The sequence below is a fragment of the Triturus cristatus genome, chromosome 1_1 (assembly GCF_964204655.1).
Source record: "Triturus cristatus chromosome 1_1, aTriCri1.1, whole genome shotgun sequence".
Lineage (NCBI taxonomy): Eukaryota > Metazoa > Chordata > Amphibia > Caudata > Salamandridae > Triturus > Triturus cristatus.
Window position 1 is genome coordinate 72,884,837 of NC_140579.1, and position 24,946 is coordinate 72,909,782.

Genomic DNA, 24,946 nt, shown 5'->3' on the forward strand with positions numbered 1-24,946 from the left:
TACAAAAACAACATTGCCACATGCATGACCGCAGTAACCACAAGGATAAAAAAAACAACTGCCTCAAACTAAACACAGACAAAACTGAAGTAGTGATCTTTGGAAGGAAAGCCTCTGCCGAGATCTATAACTGTTGTCCAATTAATCTCTGACCTTCACCCACACCCTCCACAAATGCAAGAATTCTTGGAAGCATCCTAGACAACAAGCTCAATATCACAGCCCAAATAGGCGCAGTGACCGCCTCCTGCTACCACATCCTTAGGATGCTACAAAAGATCTTCAAACGGCTACCTGGGAACACTAGGAAAACAGTTACACAGGCCTTGTATGCCAGCCGAGTCTATCACGGCAACACACTCTACACAGGAATCACTGAGAAGCTCCTGAACTAGCTCCACACTGTTCAAAACACCACAGCAAGACTCATACTCAATCTACCTTATTGCAACCACATCACCCGACTCCTCAGAGAACTGCACTAGCTCACAATCCACTTAATAACCCAGATCAAACTACTCACCCACACATACAAAGTACTATACAACAGCCCTGCACACAATAACCGCATACATTTCTAACCACATCCCCAAGCTAGACCTTTGGCTGAATCACCTCACAGCCTTCAATTGCACCCCCTCATCATAGACTAAGCCAAATCTCTCAGAATCACCCTGGACAAGCACCTGAATATGAAAAATCATATCAGCAATGTATGTAAGGGAGCTAACCACTTGATGAGGACCCTGAGAAACATCAAACAATTCCTGCCACAAAAGGATTTCAAGCAGGTGGTCCAAGAACTGGTCTTGCCGAGGCTAGACTACGGCAGTGCTACGCTCTGTGACCTTCCCAAATACACCCTTGCTCCACTAAGGGCATCACTGAAAGCTGCGGCCAGACTGGTCACAGGTACCAAATGAAATGAGCACATATCCCCAGTCCTAAATTCTCTCAAATGTTTACCCTATGGAGCTCGAATTCAATTAAAGATTGCCGTTCTGGAGCACAAAGCCCTGCATTTCAAAACTCCCAGGTACCTAGCACAAAAGCTTGAATTATCCTGTGGTGGGAGAGCCTCAAGAAGCGCTAACACTTTCCTCCTGAAACCACTCATCCTTAGCAAAAAGAGAACTTGTCACCGAGCCTTCTCTGGCGCTGCCCCAAAGATATGGAACTCTCTTCCACCAGACGTACGCAGAATCTCCTCAACAACTGCTTGCAAACAAAATTCCTACCTTAATCTGGGCTAGGTTCACTGGCTCGAAATCATTGATCCTATAACCATTGTTCCATCATGTGATGCTGCTCTTCTTTACCGCATTGCGTGTCCCCTTTGTAGCCCGCTATATACCTGTTTATTGTATTACTCTCCTTTGTGTCATTTGTCTGTGAATCATGCGATTATTCATGTTCTGTATTCTTACTTGATGTCGATATTGGGTTCATGACCTTCCTTCCACCCTTTTGTAAAGCGCTCTGATATCCTTCGGGGTCCTGTTCGCGCTATATAAAACTTTATACATAAATAAATAAATACAAATTAAATACATACCTCCCAGGCGCCTCACTGGCACGCATTCCCTGTATCCGCAAATCCATAGCCGGAGCCCGTTTCTTTTCATATCTCTCCGCCAAAACACGGAACAACCTCCCTCACCACATCCAAGCTTCCTCTTTGCTTCTCGGGTTCTGCAAGAAGCTGAAAATATGGCACTTTGATCAACCTCAGCAGACGACAGCTGCTTGCCCACCTGCAAAGCACCCAAAAACCCTCATGGGGGATTGGCGTACTAAACAAATAAAAATAGCATAACATGGCATGGCAAGGATTGGAACCATTGGTTGACTAGCTACTCCCTCACACCACTTGCTCACTAGCTACTCTCCCAAGGTCTTGCTAGCTGTTGCCACTAGCCAATACCTCTTCAAAACCCTGAGGTTCTTTCACCAACAATGCACTCTTCTTCCCTAAAAGCCCTGAGGAGTTCATTCTACAAGACTACATCTCTCTGCACACACCAGGTCTAAATAGAATGGACTTGTGTGTAACTGGCAAATTTCACCACTCCTCCTGACTACCTCCTTTCTAGGAGGTCTAAAATCATTGGACTCTCCCCATTAGCCTTACGTTAAAGAGCTCTCAAGCCTACGCATCATCCTCCAAAGAACTCTTGCCACCAGCCCACAGCTCTTCTTTTTAGGTCATAACGAGCTTGTGTCCTTAAACCACATGTCTTCCCTCATAGTTAGAATCATAACTAGGAGACTCCTGTCTTAAGGCCTGCGATGTCACCACCACACAATACCTTAAAAGATTTCAGCATCTCTAGCCACTAGCCCGCACTGGTTCTTCACAGTAGAACTAAAACCTGTGGACCAAAGTCTCTAGGCCTGCGCTCTCCACTTGCTCATACCTTCCTCCCTCAAACCCCAGAGGATCTCTTACCACTAGCCCACACATCATCCATGAGGAGCTCTTTCCATTAGCCCACACATATTCCCTCACAGCTAGGGTTAGAACCATGGGACTCCTGCTTATTCCCTAAGCCCCCCAGCACCAGCCCACACCTCTTCCCTCATAGTTCATAGGAGCCCTAGGACATTAGCTCACACTTTCTACCTTACACCCCGTTGAACCTGTGGGTTCCTCTCTGTAACCCTGTGCATAACTCTTCCCTCAAAACCCTGAGGAGCTCCTGCCCTTCTTCTCTCTCACAGTAAAGAATAGAACCCGTGGACGTCTGTACTCTTACCTGAGCTCCCACCACCAGTCCATATCTCTTCCAGCAAAATCACAAGTCGTTCTTGCCACTTCCACTCCTCCTTACTCTGAGGATTAGAACCAGGTGACTTACGCATACAGGCCTGAGTTCCCATGACTAGTGCCCCTTTTCTTCCTTACTGCATAGTTAAAAAATCACAGATTCCCTTCTCTATCCCTAGGTTTGTCCTTAGATCACCCATGTTTATTCACAGGCAGATACAAAGGGTGCCTTCCTGATTATCTTCTTCTTGTTTTCCTAGGATTCTGTATTGCGGAACCAATTAGAGTGAAGGTTTTCCAGCCTTTTCATATTTACCTGCCTCTCCCGTATTCTGTCAAGCGTTTTGAACAGCTAGAGATTCGCCCAACCCTCTACAACTATGTTGAGCAGGATCTAGAGGTAAGCGAACATGAGGGTAATCTAACTAGAAGTGACAAGCTATTCCACATTAGTATCAACTACAGAATATTATGCTACCAGAATGTAGTAGAAAAAATATCAACAAAGTAATTATATATAGGTAAGTTCAGGATCACTTAACTCCTCTGCAGACATAGTCAGTTGCTGAGCTGGTCTGAAGACCAAACCAGTCAGCGTAGAAGGTGAGGATCATTCTTGCAGCAAGGTGGTGTCATAATTATAAATTTACATATTGCTATGACTGCACTGACCACTCTGTAAGCGAAATACTAGCCATCATCTCTGGAAACCTCGCACGGCCTCAGGTGAATATACATTAACTGCAAACTGATTGGTCTCATGATTTTCCCAAACCAAACCTCCATCCGTTCCACATAGATGAAGCACCCAGTGAGAAACAAAGAGTTTACTTATCAAGCAGGTGTGCCTCAAAGGTCAAAGTGGCTGGGCCATAGACAGGCTTGAAATCAACGTTCTCCAAGTCCTGCAGGTTAAGTCAGTCAACAAATCTCCTGACAAGGTCATCTCTGTTTACCAGTACATCTCCTTCTAAGCTCATAGGGAGCAGTAGCTGTCCTTGTTGGTTCAGCGCACTTGAACGTCAAACACTTCAGGTCGCATACCCTGCTCCATCACTCTGTACTGATGGTTGCCTTAGGCACTGTCACCTCTGTATCAGAGTCTCACTACTCTTGAATAATTCCATGTTTAGTATTTAGTAGCAACATTCTCTTGAAGGTCAACCAATAACAGTGCTGTATGTTTCCTGTTTACACGCTTTGGTCTCTGCTGGCAACCTTTTAATTAGGTCCAGGTGTCTTTGGGAAGGACAGAAGGACTCTGTAGCCAAGCCACGTCAGGTCCGGAGAAAAAATACAAGGTGCTGGTGCCCCAAAATTCTGCAGTTGCAGTGCCCTTTTCCATCGTGCCCATGACGAAGGTGAACATCCCCGTCACTGTGTTGGCTCAAGGACCACTTGGCGGTGGAGATAAAATCACGAAGTTCCTAAAAATTGTGGTGAGTAACTCTCAGTAGTCTGCTTTTTTATCCCTCTGTGTCTTTTTTATCTTGTCTCTTTGAATCCCCTCACAATCCTCAGTACATTTTCCAGTACTTCCTCATTCACAAAGAGTAATGAGGTGAGCGGGTGTAGTGTCTCACGTTTAGATGTCTCCTAATGGTTAAGTTACGATGTGGCACAATGGCTAGTTCGAGATGTGGATTAGTTGGTAAGATGAGATGTGGCCTTGGCATCAAGCTGACATGAGATCTACTGGCCTACTTGAAATGTTGTCTAGAGGCAACTGTGGTATGAGTTACAGTGGCTATGTCTTAACTTGGCCTTGTTGCTACGTTATGATATGAGCTGGTAGCTGATTATGAGATGTGGTCTAGATGTTATGTTACAATGAGCTCTAGTGCTCGTGTAAAGTTGCAATAGGGTCTAGTGCCCGGATTGAGGCATGGTATAGATGCCAAGCTCAGATGTGAAGGGGTGGACAAGTTTGTTATGCTCTACTGACCTAGTGGCTTTGTTGATATGTAGTTTAGCAAGTTATCATGTGATTTAGTGGTAGGCTGGGATACATATAAACCCGTCTGGCTTGGTAGCAAAGTGGAGAAGATAGCTGGTGGCAAACACAATCGCTCAGTGGTATGTAAGCAAGTGATTCTCAAAATAAAGCCTGAAATCAGCTGCCAGATTCCTAGATATTTGATTGCAAGTGTGCCTTGATTCCCTACATCACCAAAATTGAGAGTGCCTAAAAAGCAGACCACATCCAGTATTAAATTCTGTGTAATTTAGAACATGCAGGTCTGCACCTAGAGGTGTCTAATTCAGTTTTCTCTAGTCTAGTCCTCTATATTCCCCAGATCTCTTCCTGGACAGTCCACATTATCAGTTTCTCTACCTCCTTTCTCAATCTCTCTGTCTCACTCCATCTCGCCAGTATCCTATGGTTTCTTTCCTTTTTTGGCAGAGAGAGGGAGTAACTAAACTTGAAGAACAAACATACAATCTTGACACCAATGGTAAGTATGATTCCTCATGTCCAAAGGTTGGTGTTTCTGTGCTGGTCCTAGAGTACATTGTTTTTGGTTGTTGATACTCTTTTCAGTGCCTCTGTACATTGTCCAGCATGATGAGAATTTTCCTTTGGGAACCTATGGGCCACTTTCAGGTGGGAACGTTAAGGACTGGATATTGGTAAGATGCATTACAGCCTATAGGAGGAGTGTAGATCTTTAGATCCAGGATGTTTGCATAAGATTGTTCTGGATGGTGGTAGAGTACTGGATGTTTGAAAAATATTTACGGTTGGCTGGAAAACCTGTTCAAAACCGGTTGAGAATCTGCTGGTCACAGGTTTCAATCCAAGAGCCTTTTAGCCTTTTACGGTGGATAAAAGAAGTGATCAGCAATTGAGTAACAATAATACTAATTAATAATCACTGCAAGGAACAATTTGGTGTGTGGTGTGCCCTACACAATTGGTCAATATTGTGCTTAGGTGAAGACCTCTAAAGGCATTATATGCTACAAAAGGCTGGTTTAGGGATCCAGGCTTAAATATGTTGTAGCAGTTTTGTGTTTCCTTGCAGATTATATGGAAAAAATGGTCTCTGGGTTGGGTAGGGAATTTTAGTCTTCTAAAGCCCAGTTGAGTTATATCCAAAGGTGACTCTTCTTCTGTTAGGACATTAACTAAGAAAATGCCTGACATCCTAGTCCTTATTTCTTAATTAGAGCACACACTTTGTTATCAAAACTCCCCCGGAAATGCACACATCCAGTAGAAGGGAGGGATGACTATTAATGTCATGTTTAATGAAAAACAACTATTGAGAAACTATGAGAAAACACAAAAAACTGTAACATGAATAAGTTATGGTATTTGGCCTGGTCTAATGATAAAAGTATTATTCATATCAAACAAAATAGTCTAAAGTGGATACACCCATAATAATTCTAATTTGAAATTATTCTAATTTCCCAGTTCTGCTCACGCTTCATTCTTCTCTGGGCACCCTGTGACATCAAATGCCATTCCCTTGTCAGATTCCAGAAGGTTACAGAAAAAAAGCTCTATTGAGTCGAATGTTTATAATATTAAACACATGTACTACTAATAACTAAATATTATTACCATCTATATTAAAATAATTGTAAACCCTGAGGCAGTCTCCTTCAAGAATCACAAAGTGAAATGACTAGCTGTTCTAAAACAGAATAACACCTGGTGTAATGTATTGTGGAACATGTAAAACAAATTCAATACTTCATGACTTGCCCAATGATATTGCTGTCTATCCCATAATAAATTAACCCCTGGAGCAATGTGTGTTAGTTAATGTAAAAAACACGCAATATTGATATCAAGAGTTGGTAAATAATTACCCAGTCTATCCAATAATATGGTCCCCTGTTATTCATTATGTTGTGTAAATTATAAAGTGCAAGCAACACCTTCTTCAAGAATTGCTTAATAATACTTTCTCGTGACATAAAATAGAGTAAACCCAGACACGGTGTGCTGTGTAAAATCTATAATGTTTATCCTAAATTGAAGTCCTTACCTTTGGTACTCTTTTCAGTTTTCCTAAAGATCTCACATTTGTATATTGAACCAGCAGAAAGAAGTTTCGTTGTTTTTGGTTTTGGTCTGCTTCAACCTTGTTTGTGTCTGCCTCTCACTGTCTTCTTTTTCACTCCTCTGTCTTTTCCTATCGCAGATTTACAGGGCAGGGCATTTGAGATTCCCGGGGCAGAGCCGTCAAATTTGATCCCCGAAGGAGATGTTAGAATAAGCGTGCGGGTCAGCGGTAAGTCCAGACCTCAGTTGTTATCCTGTTGCCTCAAATACCGCAAATTGTAGATTTGTCTTAGGTTAAAAATGCCTGTTCTGGCCATTTGAAGAACCCCCCATTGTCCAGGTTAGGATGGTTAGGAAGGACAAGGATATTTTGGACTAATTTCTAATTACTTCTTAAAATAGGTTTGCTCTGTCAGTGCCACAATTCACCAAACAACTACCACTGCAGTATTCAAAACGCTCTCCTGAAAAACATATGTGCCTTTTCCTTTTTAAACATTGACAGTGTAATAGGATTTTGTGACCACTTTGTAAAAAAGGTTATATAAGTTGGAAAGTGGCAATGCCAAAGGAAGACTCCATGTATTGTTACATTCTAAAAAGCAGTCCTTAGAGGGCAGAAAAGCAACATAAATATGCATCTTTAAAGGAAGCTTTTCAATTGTGTGTTAGAAATCTTCAGTGTTCTCCAGTATTAGATCCTTCATAGATTCACATGCTTGAATCATCCGCGTCATCGTCGTGGGAGTCCCACGATATACATAGAAAAGAAGTAGGTAAAATTACTATAGGCTACCATGCAATGAAAAGTCAGTGCAATAGCCTATCCACATTCTTTTGTAAAGGCTTGATTCCTCAGATTTTCTACCGCACGTCGTGTGAAAGCGTGTCTCCCTGAGCTCTGCTCAGTTTTCTCTGTTTTTCAAGTTTTGTAGCAGAGTTTGTCTTAAAAAATGTCTGAATCTTCAAAGAAAGGACTCTTTAGGTCATGTGGATTATGTGGGAAAAAGAGACTACATGCTGAGGTTCCACATAAGAACTGCATCTACTACCTTTACCCTCAACACAAGGTATAAGACTGCAAAATCTGTAGAACCTTCTCTACAAAGCTCCTCAAGGACAGGGAGGGTAGATTATTAATTTGGCTTCAATAACTTAAATCAAAATCTGGTGTTCTTTCTGAGGATGAGGAGATCTCTACCTCACTGGCCTTAAAGGAAACACCTAAAAGGAGAGAGAGATCTCTTGATTCTCCTGAAGTTTCCAAGAAAAAGACATCAGAAAGGTCTCGTCATGAGGAGGAAGGTACCTCACCAAAAGGAAAGCTTCCATTTCCTACTGTTGAGAAAAGCCATAAAAAAGACAAATATTCTTTGATCCATTCAATGAAGATCTCTGTCTCAAAGAACCTTGTACCACTGACAGCGTTATATTCAGAATCCCCGTCGACGAAAAAACCATCTTCTAAACAAGATTCTTCTTCCTCATCGTCGAAAAAATCTCCATCGCCGATGACAGACTCTACGACAGTCCCATCGACAACACTTCCGGTGATGACGATTGCTGTACCGCCATCGACCTCATTGTCGACGGCAACACTGACGATGACTACTTCAACCTTTTTGTCAGCAACCTCGTCGGAGACGGTGAATCTCGTCGACGATACCTACGACGGCTTCAGCTTACTCTATCATGTCCTCGTCGACGACGCAGACACCGTTTCCGTCAATGAGCTGACGACGATGTACCCTACTCGTGGTCGTAAGCGTCCATCTTCCTTGCAGCTTACGCCAGTGTATCCGTCGACGACGTTCTCATCGACAACACCGTCGATGAGGCAATTTTTGCAAAATCCTGCGATAGTGTCTCCTGTACCTCCTTCATGTTTGGATTGGCTGACAGTCCTTCTCAATTACATGTAAAGTATCAGGAGGATGATGACGAGGATTATGGAGGATATTATCAACAGGAATATCACCCTCCTCATGCAAAAATCCAATATATGGAGCCAGTTTCTGAACCTATGGTCCACTTTCCTGTCGCATTGGTTCAAGACCTTCAGGAATTATTAAGAGATTATCGTACACGTTTTCCATCAGCACCTGTTCCTCCACCTCCTCCGCCACCACCGCCTGTTGAATCACCACCTTGTACCTCAATACCTGTGTCTGCATCCTCCCTGGTGGGAGATACTAGTGGGCCGCAACAACATCCAGATACCTCAGATGAGGGAGAAGTTGAGGATAATCAGCCTCAAAAGGAAGGTCAAACAGGAGAGGAATGGGATGACTATGTCATATCTATGCAAAAACAACAGTTGATGGACAGAATGTAGAACAATTTCATACATTCACCCCAGTACAGAGATCTGGGCCTAAATCCATTGTTTTTTTGCTCACCATGCCGTTCCAGTTTGAACCCAGCCATATGCAAATCAGTCTTGACCCTGTGCCTCATGGGAACAGTCCAGCCCGAACTGCCAAGCCAGGTTCTCCCTGGACTGGAAACAAGCATCCTAGGACAGGTTTCGGGTTTCACCCCTCTTCAGCCAGGATAGCTTGATTCCAGTGGCATGGAGAGCACGGGACCCACGTCTGGGCATCCCCTACCCACTCGGGGTGACAAATGCAAAAACAACAGTTGATGGACAGAATGTAGAACAATGTCATACATTCACCCCAGTACAGAGATCTGGGCCTAAATCCATCTGGACTGTTCCCATGAGGCACAGGGTCAAGACTGATTTGCATTTGGCCATGTTTGAACTGGGGTGGCGTGGTGAGCAAAATAACGATGGATTAAACCCAGATCTGTGACTGGGGGTGAATGTTTTGCCAATGTGCAACATTCCGTCCATCATCTTGTGTGTTTTGCTATGTCATATCTACACCAGTGTCTCCATCTCCACAGATGATAGAGTCTCCACCAGAAGACATCAGCTGCTTTCATGGTTTAATTGAGAGAGCAGCATCATGTTTTCAACTATCCCTAACAGTAAAGCAATCAGACTGCTTTCTTTATGATTTTAAAGACTTATATAGAAAATCGGTTAGGTCTATACCTATTGTTGACCACATATGGGAAGAGGGACTAAAAGTAATGAGGACACCAGCCACAGTTATCCCTGTCTTGCCCAGAATTGACAAGAAATACAAGGCTCCGGATGATGCTCCAGCGTGTCTAATAAGTCATCCTAAGCCTGACTCTGTTATCTCTCAGGCCGCACAACGGAGATCGAGGAACCCTCTACCAGCCATTACTGCTCCAACTGACAGGGAAGGGAGGCGCTCGGATAATATTGGGAAAAGGTTCACAACCACATCAGGAGCAACTGTTCGAGCTGCTAACGCTCTTGCGATTTTAGCCAGGTACGATCAACAGATGTGGTCGGTCATTGCCCAATTTTTAGAATTCCTTCCGGAAGACAAGAAAATGGAAGCTAGAAAAATCCTGCTTGAAGGAGAAAGGTCAACTTCCGAGATTATTGATGCTTAAATGGATATTGCTTCTTTGGCTTTCCGTCAGCTTGCTGGAGCCGCTGTCCTGAGACGCCAGGGTTGGCTGAAGGCAACTATGTTCTGCCCTGAAGTTCAAAGCAAGATATTGGAAATGCCATTTGATGGTGAATCAAGCATATCGATGACACTTTGCTGACCATCAAAACAGATACAGACAGGGCTACGGCTCTAGGAACGCTCCAATACAGAAAGACCCTCTTTCGTGGAGCCCGGGGCAGAGGAAATTATTCTTTTCGAGGAGGTTATCAAAGATACCAGCCTCAAACCTACACCTCATACCGGCCATCCTACCAGCAGCAACAGCAATATCATGCACCGCCACAGACTGCCTACTCCAGACAGCCTAGATGAAAACAACAGGCTCAGCCCAGAGATTTGGGCCGTAAACAGTGACAACGCTTTGCCTCCTGCCGCACCTCAGTATTCTCTGAAGAAAACCCTTCTCTCAAATTTTTTGCATCATTGGGAAGAAATAACATCAGACAAATGGGTCCTAGATATAATAAGGTATACCACAACGCCACCTCATCACCCACCTCAAAGATCAAAGCCACCCCATCTTCAGTTATGAAAGAAGGAGGCTTTGATAATGCTTCAAAAAAGAGCAATAGAACGTGTTCCACGCTTTCAAAAAGGAAAATGTTTCTACTCTTGCTTTTTCCTGATAAAAAAGAAGTTGGGGGAATGGCGTCCCATTTTAGACCTCAGAAAGCTCAACAAGTACCTGCTGAAGAAATCCTTTCGCATGGTTACTCTTCAGGAGATCTTACAACTTCTGAACAATTCGTATTTCTTCGCTCAGCTCCAAGGGTTTTCACCAAGTGCCTTGCTCTCGTGGCAGCATTTCTACGGCTTAAAGGCCTACAGATCTTCCCATACCTAGACGATTGGCTGGTGAAAGCCTCCTCTCTTCATCAGGCTTCAGAAGACATCTCTTTCTGCCTGCAACTATCCCGCTCTCTAGGGCTGGCAGTCCATCTTTGAAAATCCATTCTTGCCCCTTCTCATCGACTAACATTTCTAGGAGCACTTATAGACACTCTACAAAACAAGGTATTCTGATGGATACATCTGCTTGTGGATTCCTCAACTTATGAATATCCCCTGCGCCAGCATTCGGCAGAATGTTTTCCTAGATCTCCACACCGATGGGGACGTTGGCTCCGCTCGCGACTCTGCATGACTTCACCGGAGCCATAAGAGAGCCTCGTCGGCGTGATGACGTCAGTTCCCTTTTTTCCGCACCGGCGACGCGTAACGGTTTTCTAGCACTCTCCATATTTTGTGGAGTTACTTTGTTGTTCCTTCTGTTTTAACTGTTGCTAGAAGTGATGTCATCTTCAAGGGAGTCTGGTTTTAAGCCCTGTAGGGAATGTGGGGGAAACATGTCCATCACTGACCCCAATGAAGATTGTTTATGGTGCTTGTCGTCGGATCACGACGTGGAGGACTCTACCTGTTGCAGGAAAATGAATCCTAATGCACTTAAAGAGTGAGAAGCCAAGTTGTTTCTGGCCAAGGCGAAGAAAGAAGGTAGAGGGCGTAAGCGTAATAAGTCGAAGTCGAAGTCGTCGACTTCACATACATCGAAGTCGAGAAAGCACAAGAAAAGAAGAAGACATGGATCTCGGCGCCGCTCAACGAAGGGTAAGGCTTTCAGGTCGCCTTCGCCTGCCCCTTGACGTCACCATAAGGACTTTGTATCTCCTTCACCCTCTCCTTCTCCTCGTGCAACTCCAGAGAAGTCTCCTTCGCCTAGAGGCACTCCGGCGCAGTCGACGCCGAGTCGGTTCAGGGTGTTCCATCTTCTTCTGTGCCTGAGATTGAACCGGTGGATTAGGCAGTGGATCCGATCGTTCCGACGTCGGACACTCCCCGTTTACTGGCTCAAATCCATATCCACAATTCCCGGCTCCAGGGGCGGATCTGTCGCATTTTTTAAATACTATGCATGGAGTTGTTACAAGGGCGGCTTTCCCATCTGGAGAACCTTCTGGTCCTGTGGGTCCGCTGGCATTCAACTTGGGGGTGCCCCAGCACTATGCCTAGGCACCTTTCATGCCCTTCATGCCAATGGCGCATCATGGAAATTTCCGGCACCGAGAGTCTCAACGCCGTTGATAGAATTCTCTGCACCGTCTGGTGAGCCTTCCTCTCGGCCACATGTGGATCTCGTGCCTCCTTCGGAGCCTCCTTCGACGCTGGGTCCGGAGCAATCGGTGCCACGTACGACGCCAGCAATGCCGCGTCCGCAGATTCGTTCTCGGAGAGAGGCTCAGAGGCTTTTAGAAGAGGAGCCGTATTGTAGAGAGGAAGTAGAGGAGGGCGAGTTGGAAGAGTCTCGGGATGAATTTGAGGGAATTCAAGAGGCAAGTGGTTTAGATACCTCTCCAGAGTGGGAACTCTCTTCTACAAGGGCTTCACCTCCTCAAGAGGTAGCTCCCTACCATTTGGTGATAAGGAAAGCTGCGGAGCTTTTAGATTTGCAGTTACCTACTGCCGAATATAAACCAAATTTGTTGACAGAGGTTTTGCATTCACCTTCCTCCATAGTTGAGCCTCTATTACCCTTTAATGAAGCTTTGTTGGATCCTATTCTCAAGGTTTGGCGTAAACCACTCTCTTTGCATGCCGTTTCTAAGGCTGTGGCTAGAAGGTATAGGACTGCACCAGGGGATCCAGATTTTCTCTCTTCTCATCCATCTCCAGAGAGTTTGGTGGTGCAGGCATCCTGCTCCAAGCAATCTTCAGGTGCTTTTCCACAGGCCCCAGTTGACAGGGACTCAAAGAAAATGGAACAGTCGGCTAAAAAGGTTTTCTCCTCTTCTAGCATGGCACTGAAATCGACCAATGCCACTTTTCTGTTGGGCCGTTACATACATGCTTTGATGGACTCGGCAAAACAATTGGCCCCCAAGTTACCTGATGAGGAGAGCTCAGAGATGTCAGACGCTCAGGCTGCGGCTACACAGGTTATTCAATCAGTCCTGGATATGGCTGACTCAGTAGCCAGAGTTATGGGCTCCTCCACAGCTACAAGAAGTCAGGCTTGGCTTCGTTCTTCTGGATTTTCCCGATTTCTAGGCCACTCTTGTTGATTTTCCCTTTGACGGGTCGAAGCTCTTTGGGGAAAAAGCAGATTCGGCCTTACAAAGGTTTAAGGATAGCAGAGCCATGGTGAAATCATTGGGATTGTAGACCCAGTCGAGAGGTTTAGGCTACAAGTAATATCGAGGCTTTTGGAAGGTCTTCCTTTCGCAACTTCCGTCAACCTCAGCAGCAGCAGCAAAATCCACTCTATAAATCTTATAGAGGAAGTGTCAAAGGTCGCCAACGTGGTTCTGCCCGCAATCTCATCTCCTCCTCTTCTGCTGCCCCCGCTCCCTCTGGTACTGCAGGAAAGCAGCCCTAGATCCCCCATCCTGGATCATGTGGGTCCTGTAGGGGGTCAGCTGTCTCACTTTCTGCAAGGTTAGAAATCGGTCACGACAGACCTTTGGGTTTTAAACCTTATGGAGAATGGGTACGCCCTTCCCTTTCGGGAATTTCCTCCTCTTTACCCTCCTTGCCAAGGTTTTAGTTCAGAGGACCATTTGCTTCTTCTGCAGAAGGAGGTTCTTGCATTACTACAAAAAGGTGCGATAGAGGTGGTTCCGGAGCAGGAAAGGGGTCAGGGATGCTACTCCCAGTATTTCCTGATCCCCAAAAAGGACGGCAGGTTACGTCCGATCCTGGACCTCAGGGTCTTGAATTTTTACCTAAAGCAGTAGAAATTCAAGATGCTGACCCTTGCTCAGGTTCTTCTGGCATTGCAGCAAGAGGACTGCATGGTGTCGATCGACTTACAGGATGCATATTTTCACATCCCCATTCTGAAGTCGCACAGGAATTATCTTAGTTTTACGGTTGGGTCGCAGCACTACCAGTTTGCGGTCTTCCTGTTCGGTCTTATTACTGCACCTCGAGTCTTCACAAAGGTGATGGCAGTGGTGGCAGCTCATCTCAGAAGGTCGGGGATTCCTATTTTCCCCTATCTGGACTACTGGCTGCTCAAAGCGGAGTCGCCAGAATTGGTGCTTCATAATCTGCGTGTAACATCTCAACTGTTGTTCAACTTGGGTTTTTCAATCAATGTGCCCAAATCTCACCTGGTGCCCCCTCAGCACAACCTGTTCATAGGGGCGGTACTGGACACTACTGTGTGTCGAGCATTTCCTCCTCCACAAAGAATTCTTCATTCAGGAGATGATCCCTTTATTCCAGAATGGAGCGGTTGTTCCAATTCTGAAGGTCCTTCGCCTGCTTGGTCTGTTCGCCTCCTGCATTCTGTTGGTCAACCATGCACGCTGGCACATGAGAGCGCTCCAGTGGTGTCTCCGCAGGCAGTGGTATCAGAACAACGGGGATCTCAGGGAGTCAGTCAGGATCTCCAGAGAAGCTGCAGCGGATATGTCTTGGTGGAGCGTGGAGGGCAATCTGTCTCAAGGAAAGCCCTTTCATCTTCCTCCATCGGTGGCCACAGTGATAACGGATGTCTCTACCCTAGGGTGGGGTGCTCATCTGGGGGATCTGGAGATCAAGGGTCTTTGGTCTTCAGAGGAAAAATTGTCTCATATCAATCTTCTGGAATTGCGGGCGATACGTTTGGCGCTCAAGGCCTTTCTCCCTTCCCTTCGCGGTCAGTCGGTTCAAGTCCTGACGGACAACACTACCGCGATGTGGTATGTCAACAAGCAGGGAGGAGTAGGGTCGTACCGTCTCTGCAGAGAGGTATTGCGACTTTGGTCCTGGGCTTAGGACCATCGGATTTGTTTGATGGCAAATCATCTGGCTGGGCTGCTAAATGTGCGTGCGGACAGTCTCAGTCGTCCTCCTCGGGTGGACCTGTTTGCCACTTTCGCTTGCCCGTCATTCTGCAGTCTCCAGTTTCCGATGCAGGAGGCGTTTGGGGACGCGTTTCAGTTGAATTGGAGCTCTCAACTCCTCTACGCATTTCCTCCCATACCCTTGGGTTCTGAGGAAGATTCGCCAAGACCGGGCCCAAGTCATATTGATCGCCCCGGATTGGCCAAGAAGGGTGTGGTACACAGATCTACTTCACGTCTCATTGCACCGTCCGCTCCGTCTCCCTCTCAGGGCAGACCTCCTCTCGCAGACATAGGGGCAGGTTCTACACCCTCGCCTCCAGAGCCTGCACCTTCATGCCTGGAGATTGAACGGGGCAACATGAGTTCCTTCTCTCTCCCGCCTGACGTGGTGGATGTTATTTTATCGGCCAGGCAACACTCCACCAACTCCATTTACTCCTACAGATGGTCAAGATTCGTTAAATGGTGTCGAGAGAGATCCATTGACCCTTTAAAGGCCCACTTGTCGAATATTCTTCAGTTTGCTCTTTCCTTGGCTCAGCAGGGTTGTGCTGTGGCTACTGTTAAAGGCTATTTGTCGACCTTATTGGCTTTTCTGTGTCTACCTGATCAGCCATCTTTATTTAAGTCTCCTATCATTTTGAAATTTATCAAACGCCTTACCAACAGTCATTCTGGTAGCCATTACCTCAGCAAGGAGGATGAGTGAGCCTCCTGCTCTTAGTTCAAAACCCCCATTTTTGACCATACATGGTCCTCAGCACTAGGGCTGCTTTTCTGCCTAAGGTAGTTACTCCTTTTCATCTGGGGCCGTCCATAACTCTTCCTGTGTTTTATCCTCCCCCTCACCCTTCCAAGGAGGAGGCGAGACTTCACCACCTGGACCCTAAAAGAGCGGTGAGCTTTTATTTGGACAGGACAAAGGACTTACGTTTGGACGATCAGCTCTTTGTGGGCTACGTTGGATGCTCAAAAGGCAAAGCTGTGCCCAAGCGCACTCTATCCAGGTGGATCATCTTGTGCATCAAGATCTGCTACACCCTTGCTGGTAAGGAACCACCTGAGGGTATTAGAGCTCATTCTACTAGGGCTAAGTCTTCCACCTCTGCTTTAGCACGAGGTGTTCCTGTGTTGGACATTTGTAAGGGCCTCCCTCCACACTTTCGCAAAGCATAATTGCTTGGATTCCGAAATGAGGAGGGAGGGCCATTTTGCACGCTCTGTCCTGCAGGACTTTTTGGTATAAGAAAGATGGACACCCTCCTCCGGAAGTGGGAATGCTGTGGGAATCTATTCATAAGGTGAGGAATCCACAGGCAGATGTATCCATCAGAAGAACAAGTTACTTACCTTTGGGAACGCTTTTTCTGGTGGATACAGTATCTGCCTGTGGATTCCTCACTGACCCACCCTCCTCCCCGTTGTCCACCTTTGTATAACTTAAAGGATGCCTTATTTGGCTTGTAGTTTTACATTGTATCTTCCTTCTATCTGGTACATTTTTATGAAATGCTGATGTTCTTTAGCTTTCCTTTTTGATTTTGTACTGTGTATATTGGTTCAAATGTTGTGTACTGTGTACACTTTGAATCTGATGTCGGTCCACCTGTTCGCCTCAGAGGCATGGAAAAAATGGGTGGAACTGATGTCATAACGCCGATGAGGCTCTCTTATGGCTCCGGTGACATCATGCAGAGTCGCGAGCAGAGCCGACGTCCTCATCGGCATGGAGAGCTAGGAAAAAATTCTGCGGAATGCTGGCGCAGGAGATATTCATAAGGTGAGGAATCTTGTTCTTCTTGTCAACAGAAAGACTGAGCACCATCATATCTCTGGCTCACGACCTTTACAGAAGAGAGTGCGCTTCTTTACACCTCCTCATATCCTTTCTCGGGATGATGTCTTCTGCCATTCTCATGGTGCCTCATGCTCGACTAAGGATGAGACCACTTCAAGAGCAGTTGGATGCCCAATGGCTTCAAATATCAGGATCATTCGACAACATAGTTCGGATAACTCCAATCATGAAGGATGCACTCCTTTGGTGGCAATCTCCTTGCAACCTCTCTCTGGGACTGTCATTCCTTTCTCCTCCTCCAGAGTTTGTTCTGACAACAGATGCATCTTTTGGAAGGTTGGGGAGCACATCTGCAAGACCTCCAAATAAGTGGCAAATGGAGTCTCTCTTTCCAAAATGCATATCAATTTTCTGGAACTACAGGCAATCTTTCTAGCCCTCCAGTCATTCCTCCCAAGGATAAGAGCATCCTCAGTCCTCATACGCACGAACACCACCACCTGCATGCATTATATGAACAAGCAGGGAGGAACAAGATCTCCGATCCTATCTTGGGAAGCTCAACAGATATGGGAATGGTCTTTACGACATCATATAGATATCAAAGCGGAGCATCTCCCAGGAATAAAGAACAACCTGGCAGACACCTTGAGCAGGTTGAATCAATCAAATCACGAGTTGGAACTCAACCAATCAATTCTCAACCACATCTTCCAAAAATGGGGAACACCCAGCTTGGATCTATTTGCTTCTCAGGGGAACCAGAAATTCTGGTTCTTTGCCAGCAGGGAACCTCAGACAGGGTCATGGGGGAATGCATTTTCGATAAGATGGTCAGGAATCTTTGCGTATGCTTTTCACCCCATACCTCCTGATCTCCAGGGTGTTGATGAAAATGAAACAGGAACCGTGCCAACTCATTCTCATTGCTCCACGTTGGCCACGTCAGCACTGGTTCACGGAGATGCGCCTGCTGTCGCAATACAATCCTTATAGCCTTCCTCCGTCAGCCACCCTGCTAACGATGAACAAGAAACAGATCCTGCATCCGCACCCAGCTTATCTTCAATTGCATGCCTGTAACCTGAGTTCAAGGATTTAGGTATCCCTCAGGATTGTAAAGATATTTTGTCCAGGGCAAGATGCTGAGTCTACTACTAAAACATATAGGCTGAAATGGAAACGTTTTTGTTCTTGGCACCATCGCAATGATACTCACCTTCTTCACTCTTCCCCAGAAAAAAATCCCGCCTTCTCTCTGGCAAGATCAGGTCTGGTGTATCTTCAATAAGGGCACACCTCGCAGCCATCTCTCAATATAGACGGATGTCTGACGCCTCTTATCTTTGTTCTGCTCGCATCATCAAACAGTTCATGAAAGGCCTTTTCAGAACTTTTCCACCTAATAGGCCTCCTCCACCAGAATGGCGCCTTAATGTGGTCCTTTCTCAGTTAATGAAACCACCTTTTGAGCCGATCCACAAGATAGAGCTCACATTTCTCTCATGGAAAATAGCCTTGCTTCTCGCACTTACATCGGCTAGAAGAGTAAGTAAAATTCAGGTCTTCACCATTAAAGAACCTTACTTACATTTCACAAAGGATTATTTAATGTTTCGAACAAATCCTAAATTTATTCCAAAGGTGCCATCCCAGTTTCACCTTAATGAACCTGTAATTTCATGCACTTTTTTCCCAAATCCTTCATCTCCAGATGAGAAATATCTTGACTCTTTAGATGTAAAAAGATGCCTTAAATTTTATTTACAAAAGACAAAGCATCTGCGCAGAACGGATCAACTCCTAGTTTCCTATGTACCTGTTAAACTATGATCTGCTGTTACAAAAGGGACTGTTGCACGATGGATTGCTGCCACTATTCAATTGTGCCATTCAAAGGTGGGTAACCCGCTTACAACCAAAACCAAGGTGCATTCCACAAGAGCAGTGTCTTATTCTGCTGCTCTCTTTGCTGGTGTCCCGCTGGACAAGATTTGCTGAGCCGCTACCTGGAAGAATGCTCATACTTTCACGCTGCACTATTGCCTGGATATGGCAACTTATAGCGAAGCAGCAGCGGGACAGGCCGTCCTGCGTCATCTATTTCAATAAGGTAGGCCTCTAATTTTAGAGGTATTCTTTCTTATCTGATATATATACATTTATATATATATATCTATATATTTATATATGCTTTTATGGTTGATTTGTTGTTCCGTATTATCTCATTAATGTATTTTATATTGGCATGTATGTTATAATCCACCATCCTCTAAGGTGCATTAAACATGCATGTTTATGAAACTGCTAGCTACTTTGGTTCAAGCATGTGAATCTATGAAAGATCCAATACTGGAGAAGAAAATGAGTTACTTACCTGTAACTACGGTTCTCCAGTATTGGTATCATTCATAGATTCACATGCCACCCACCCCCCTCCCCGGAGAGGTTTCCTTTATTCTCTAAGGTTTATAATGTCACACTTGTGCTGAAAAATCTGAGGAACCTACCCTCTCTTGGGATTGTTCTAGAGGGTGCCGTTGCCTGATTGGCTGTTGGTTAGTTTTGGTTCTTTTTTACAAATGAATGTGGATAGGCTATTACACTGACTTTTCATTGCCTGGTAGCCTGTGGTCATTTTATCTACTGCTTTTATATGTATACCATGGGACTACCACTGCGAGGACTGGGATGATTCAAGCATGTGAATCTATGAAAGATACCAATACTGGAGAACCGTAGTTACAGGTAAGTAACTCATTTCTTCCTGCAAGGATCAAGATTTGACTATTTTGTATGCTAAACACAAGTGCCATGGGGCAGACAAAGAAACAGAAAGTCGTGATGCAGAAAAAGTGACTGTATTAGTACTCGGAAGGGCAGAAATTAAATTAGCTGATGGGCTTACATAAAACCAGATACCTCTCCCACTGCCCAGGATTAAGGCTCCTTGTTGATGGTGATGTCTTTGAATGATAGATAGATAGAGGTTACAATAACGTCTAAAATCAGTGCCACTCAGTCATCTATTCATTTCACACGCTGTATAGATGAAACGCCTGTTTCCCAGACATAAGCACCCTCCCTAGTCCATTGGATATCAATAGTGTTTGCAGCATTTCTCCTCGGGTGTTTTGGTGCCATAAGTATTTTGTTCCTGTCTGCAGGGCTTGGTTACCGGTTTGTTCCATACTTCTTTACAATACCATCAGTTTCATAACCTGTCCTTCTCTCTATAATCAGAACGGCTCAATGCATTCCGTGGAATCACATCCCTTACAGACTGCAGTAACTTATGGTGCAAACTACCCCAAAAAGCGAATGACAGAACTCCTGATGCTCAATGTTTCTTCACAGAATTTAAGCTTAAAACAATCTCCCGTAGGCAGCATTTCTTATTAAAAGTATTGAAATTCGTACAGTAGAAAGATCATGTTTGTGACTTCAAATACTTGTCTTTTTCCAACGACTGGGGTATTTGTTGCAAATCTGTAGGTCATGACATTCAGTATTAGAAATCAATTAATTGAGTGAAAAACATTATTTTGTGCATTACAATAGATCCATCGATATTCGTTGCGTAATACATTGACAGTTTTTAGAAAACCGAAAAAAATAAGTAAAACAGCAGAGACATGTAGATTAGACAACATATGCAAATTGGACTAGAATGGATAGTTCTTATATGACCTTCCATCCCACCTGTCTGGACACAAAACCTCAGTGTGAAAAACATTCTTAATTGTGAGAAATACATTCCTTTATGTATAGGTTGGTGGTACAGCAAGATTAGTTACGTGACTGTCCAATTAATGGATACTAATTACACACACATGTATATATATATATACATGACTCTTAGCTCAGAAGTCACTGACAAAGCATCCTGTTATATGTATAACGCAGACTGCAATAACTCCTCTCTCGTTACGGTTAGGTCAGAATTTCCATTGATAAGAAATGTTCTTGTTTTCTTAACTTTCATACCATTCAACAGATCTGTCCAAAACTCCCCCTCTCCCCCCAAAAAAGTGCCTCCAATTTGGGTTCATCGTGCCAAGTTTCATGCAGATTCCTCAAGCTGGGCCTAGACATAGGGATGTTCCAAAAAGTGACATTTCCCATTTTAACTCCCACAAGATTCTTTGCTCCTTGATGCAAACACAGATGAACTGAATGACACTAGACGCGGCGTGCCATCATCAGCCAAACTGTGTTCGGATGACAGAGACATCTATAAAAGCACAAAAGATTTAAAACAATTGTAATTACCTACAGTAAAATAACTAGTGTACAGATTCATCTATTAGAATGACTAGGCAAATATAAAATAAAATAATCTAACATTTGCTAAAATATTCTTGTGAAGGGTGAATAAAAAGCTTATTAGTTTCTCATCCAGCCCCTGTTCCAGTAAAGTCGCTTATAGTTTCGATCAGTTAACACAGTCTAAAGCCGTTGACTGGTCCATACATGCCAGGTATAGTGGGCAGTGCTGGGCAGTGGTTTATTTGCCTCTGACCAAATTAAGGTTGGGGTACTGCTCCACAATACCCAGACGCTCTCTAAATATATATTGGCATAAATTAAGGATGCTATTTTTGTTGGCCCAATCACAGATTCTATTATAAATGACTCTGCCGATAATTTTAACTTAGATGTCAATAAGGGAAATGGGCCGATAACTTCTAGGGTTAGAGTGATTGCCCTTTTTAAAGACGGGTACAGTGATCAAAGGTGACCAGGATCTTGGCAGTTGTATATAAGCTAGGCTATTAAAGATGCTGGACATCAATGACGCCCATAACTCTAGGTTGAATTTTAGGAGGTTGATAGGCCCCCCCTCAGGACTGGGTACTTTACCTGCTGGGTTCCGCTGTATTGCTAGTGTTACTTCATATAGCAAGAAAACGAACCTGCCTTCAGGGGTGTTGCTAGTAAAGGGCTCATAAGCACTAAGGGGCGTATTTACAAGTTTTGACGCAGGGCAGCTCAGCAAGTCACTTTGCTGCACTGCCCTGCCCCAAAGGAAAGGGCAGGAATGCACCGTATCTATGAGCTAGGCACATTCCTGTCCTCTTCCACTGCGCTGGCACACAATCGGCTGCCTTGCACCAACGCGTGCACCCTTGCACCATGGTGCATGGTTGCCAAGCTCGGTAAGAAATTAAGGATCTGGACAGTGTCGGCCCCACAGGACCCAAACATCTTCGCAGGCACCACTGGTCCATCTGATCCAGGCTGACCTGTACCGTTTAATGATACTATCTGCCCAGGCTTTCGACAAGATGTGTTCAGCCTGTGTCGAGAGTCCCAGAACCGACCAACGTCCCCTGGAATCCACCAAGCATCAGGGAGAGCGCGTTTTCCAGCACCAGTCGGTGCGGCAGGCGATCCGAATTGAGAAGAAGTGGAGAAAACAGGGGGGAGTGGGATTGGAGAATCCCAGGAAAGTTCCAGAAGAACCAGAAACCAGAGATGTCTTTGTTGGTGTAATCATCACCACATCCACTTTCTGTCACCGGATCTGGGCCGTGGCCTGGGTGAGCATTATAAATAGGCAAAATGCAGAGGCCAGTCTTGCATGAAGGCGTCCTTCACCACTGCTTGTGGGTCCGGTCTCTAGCTGAAGAACCTGAGAAGTTGGTGATCCAGCTGCGTTGCTAGTAGGTCCACTAAAAATGGACCCCAGCATTCTGGAGGGCGGTAAACGCTTCTGGATGAAGCCTCCACAAGCTTGAGTGCCAGAAATGCCGGGAGTGCCAACCCGCCACCACGTTCGCCTGACTTGACAAGTACTCCAATGTCTCTGAGACCTGATAGTTCAGGCAGTATTGGCATAAATTTGTGGCCAGGTCGGAGAGGATCTTGGAAGCCCGTGCCCCCCTGATGAATGATGTATCGTGCCGCTGAGACATTGTCCATCTTGAGGAGAACAGAAGACTGAATCCTGCCCTTCATCCAGCACCGGACTGCGAATGACACTGTGAGGCACTATAAGCAATTTATATGAGGTCGTCTCGTGGGGGGACCAAGAACCTCCGGTGTAAAAATCATCACACCATGCATCCCAGCCTGACCTGCTGGCCTTGGACTTGATGACGACATCTGGGTCCGAACCAAAAATCGCTCGCCCTTTCCAGGCTTTCATGTGAGAAAGTCACCAGATTTCCCCCATTGCCTCTTCTGAGAGGGACTCTGTCTGTGAGTATGTAAGACCCTTGCGCAGATGATTTGCCTTAGGTCTTTGAAAGGCCCGATAATGTAGGGGTCCCAGAAAAATGACCTGGATGGAGGAAGAGAAAAGGCCGACAAGATGGGCAATTTGATGCAACCGACGTGCAGGGCTTCGCCAGAGTTCTCATCAATTTGTGTCTAATCTTTGCTATTTTCTGAGATGGAAGGCTCAGGAAGGATGTGGTCGAATCAATGACAAATCCCAAGAAGGTCACTCTTCGTCGTGTCGTTGACCACGAATCCCAAGTCTTCCAGAAGGTCTATCGCCATTTGTAGTTGAAGCGACAACTGTCGTGTACACTGAGCTATAAGAAGCATATCGACAATGAGACGTTTCCCTGGCACCTGCTGGTGTTCCACCACCAGTTTGAGAAACTTGTTGAAAAACCAAGGGGTGGTGGGGAGTCCAAACGGAAAGCTGGAAAACTCAAACGTCTGATGGCGCCAAAGAAACTGAAGAAACCTCTGGTGAGGAGGAAAGATTAGGAATGGCAGATAAACGTTCTTGAGGTCCATACGGACCATCCAGTTGCCCGGACGCAACACATCCTGCAGGAAGTGGATTTCCTCCATCTGGAAATGGTAGTAAACCAGCCATTTATTGAACTCTCGCGGGCTTATGACAGGACGACAACCTTCTTTGGTCTTGATGACCAGAAATAGGTTGCTTAGAAACCCGTGGGGGTGGATGGCCATTGGACGAATGCACCTTTTTCCAAGAGTGATTGAACCTCCACCTCTACAAGCGCGACTTCCTGAGAAAAGAATTGGATCAGCTGAGGGCCGGTGGGTTGGAGCGGGGTGCCATAAAATTCTGTTTGAAATCTCTGCACTATCTGCAGGACCCATGTGTCTGTTGTGAGTGTCCTCTACCTTGTGAGAAAGAGAACTAGTCTGCTTTCCACCTGGATCAAAGAAGAATGATGAGTACTTACCAGAATTGGAGTGGTTAGATTGCCCCTTGAAGCCTCTGAAGAGTTGACTCCTGGTGGGTAAAAGATGACGAAACATTGCTGGTCCTGATAATTGCAAAACAATTAGAATTAGAATTAGAAATAGATTTATTGAGCGCGGTTGCTGCCCAAGGGCGTCCAAGCGCTGAGATGAGAATTGGAGAGACATGCTGAGTGACAGATTAGAGCTCGGAGGCTTTGGCGAATAATAAAGTCTTCAGCTTTTTTCGAAAAGAGAGCAGGTCCGGGTTGGAACGGAGTGAGAGGGGGAGAGTGTTCCAAAGTTTAGCTGTGTTCAATGAGAACAACCTGCCCCCGGATCTGACTCTTCACTCTAGGAACCATTGCCAAGAAAGCCTCAGTGGAGCGGAGGTTCCTATTTGGGTGATAGGGGATGACAAGGTTGCTGTTAATTGCGGGTCCTGTTTTCCAAAAGGCCCGGTGCGCAATGCACAGTGCCTTGAATGTCACCCTGTGCTTGACTGGTAGCCAGTGAAGACTTTTTAATGCAGGTCTGGCTGACTGGGCTCGTGGAATCTGTAACAGGGTGCGTGCTGCGCAATTTTGCACCACCTGGAGTTTCCGGAGAGTCATCTCGGGAGCCCCTACATATAGGGCATTGTTTGAGTCCAGGCGGGACTGGATGAGGCCTTGTACTGCCACTTTCTTGGCTTCTAGAGGCAGAAGTGGAAGGACTTTCCTCAAAGTCTTGAGGATGCCAAAGCAGGTGGCGGACAACTTAGTAGCCTGGGTGGAAAAGGAAAGCTTCCTGTCCAGCCACACTCCT

At 45.4% G+C, this 24,946-nt stretch overlaps 1 protein-coding gene across 1 annotated transcript in view; it reads left to right on the top strand.

Annotated features, from left to right (window-relative positions):
• LOC146869469 (complement C4-like) overlaps nt 1-24,946 on the top strand; it is a 520,274-nt gene that overhangs the window by 320,960 nt on the left and 174,368 nt on the right. The window contains exons 20-23 of the mRNA XM_085599862.1: nt 3,028-3,167; nt 3,997-4,206; nt 5,172-5,223; nt 6,925-7,014. Of these exons, the coding sequence (XP_085455988.1) occupies nt 3,028-3,167; nt 3,997-4,206; nt 5,172-5,223; nt 6,925-7,014 (492 nt within the window). The remainder of the gene's footprint in view (nt 1-3,027; nt 3,168-3,996; nt 4,207-5,171; nt 5,224-6,924; nt 7,015-24,946) is intronic.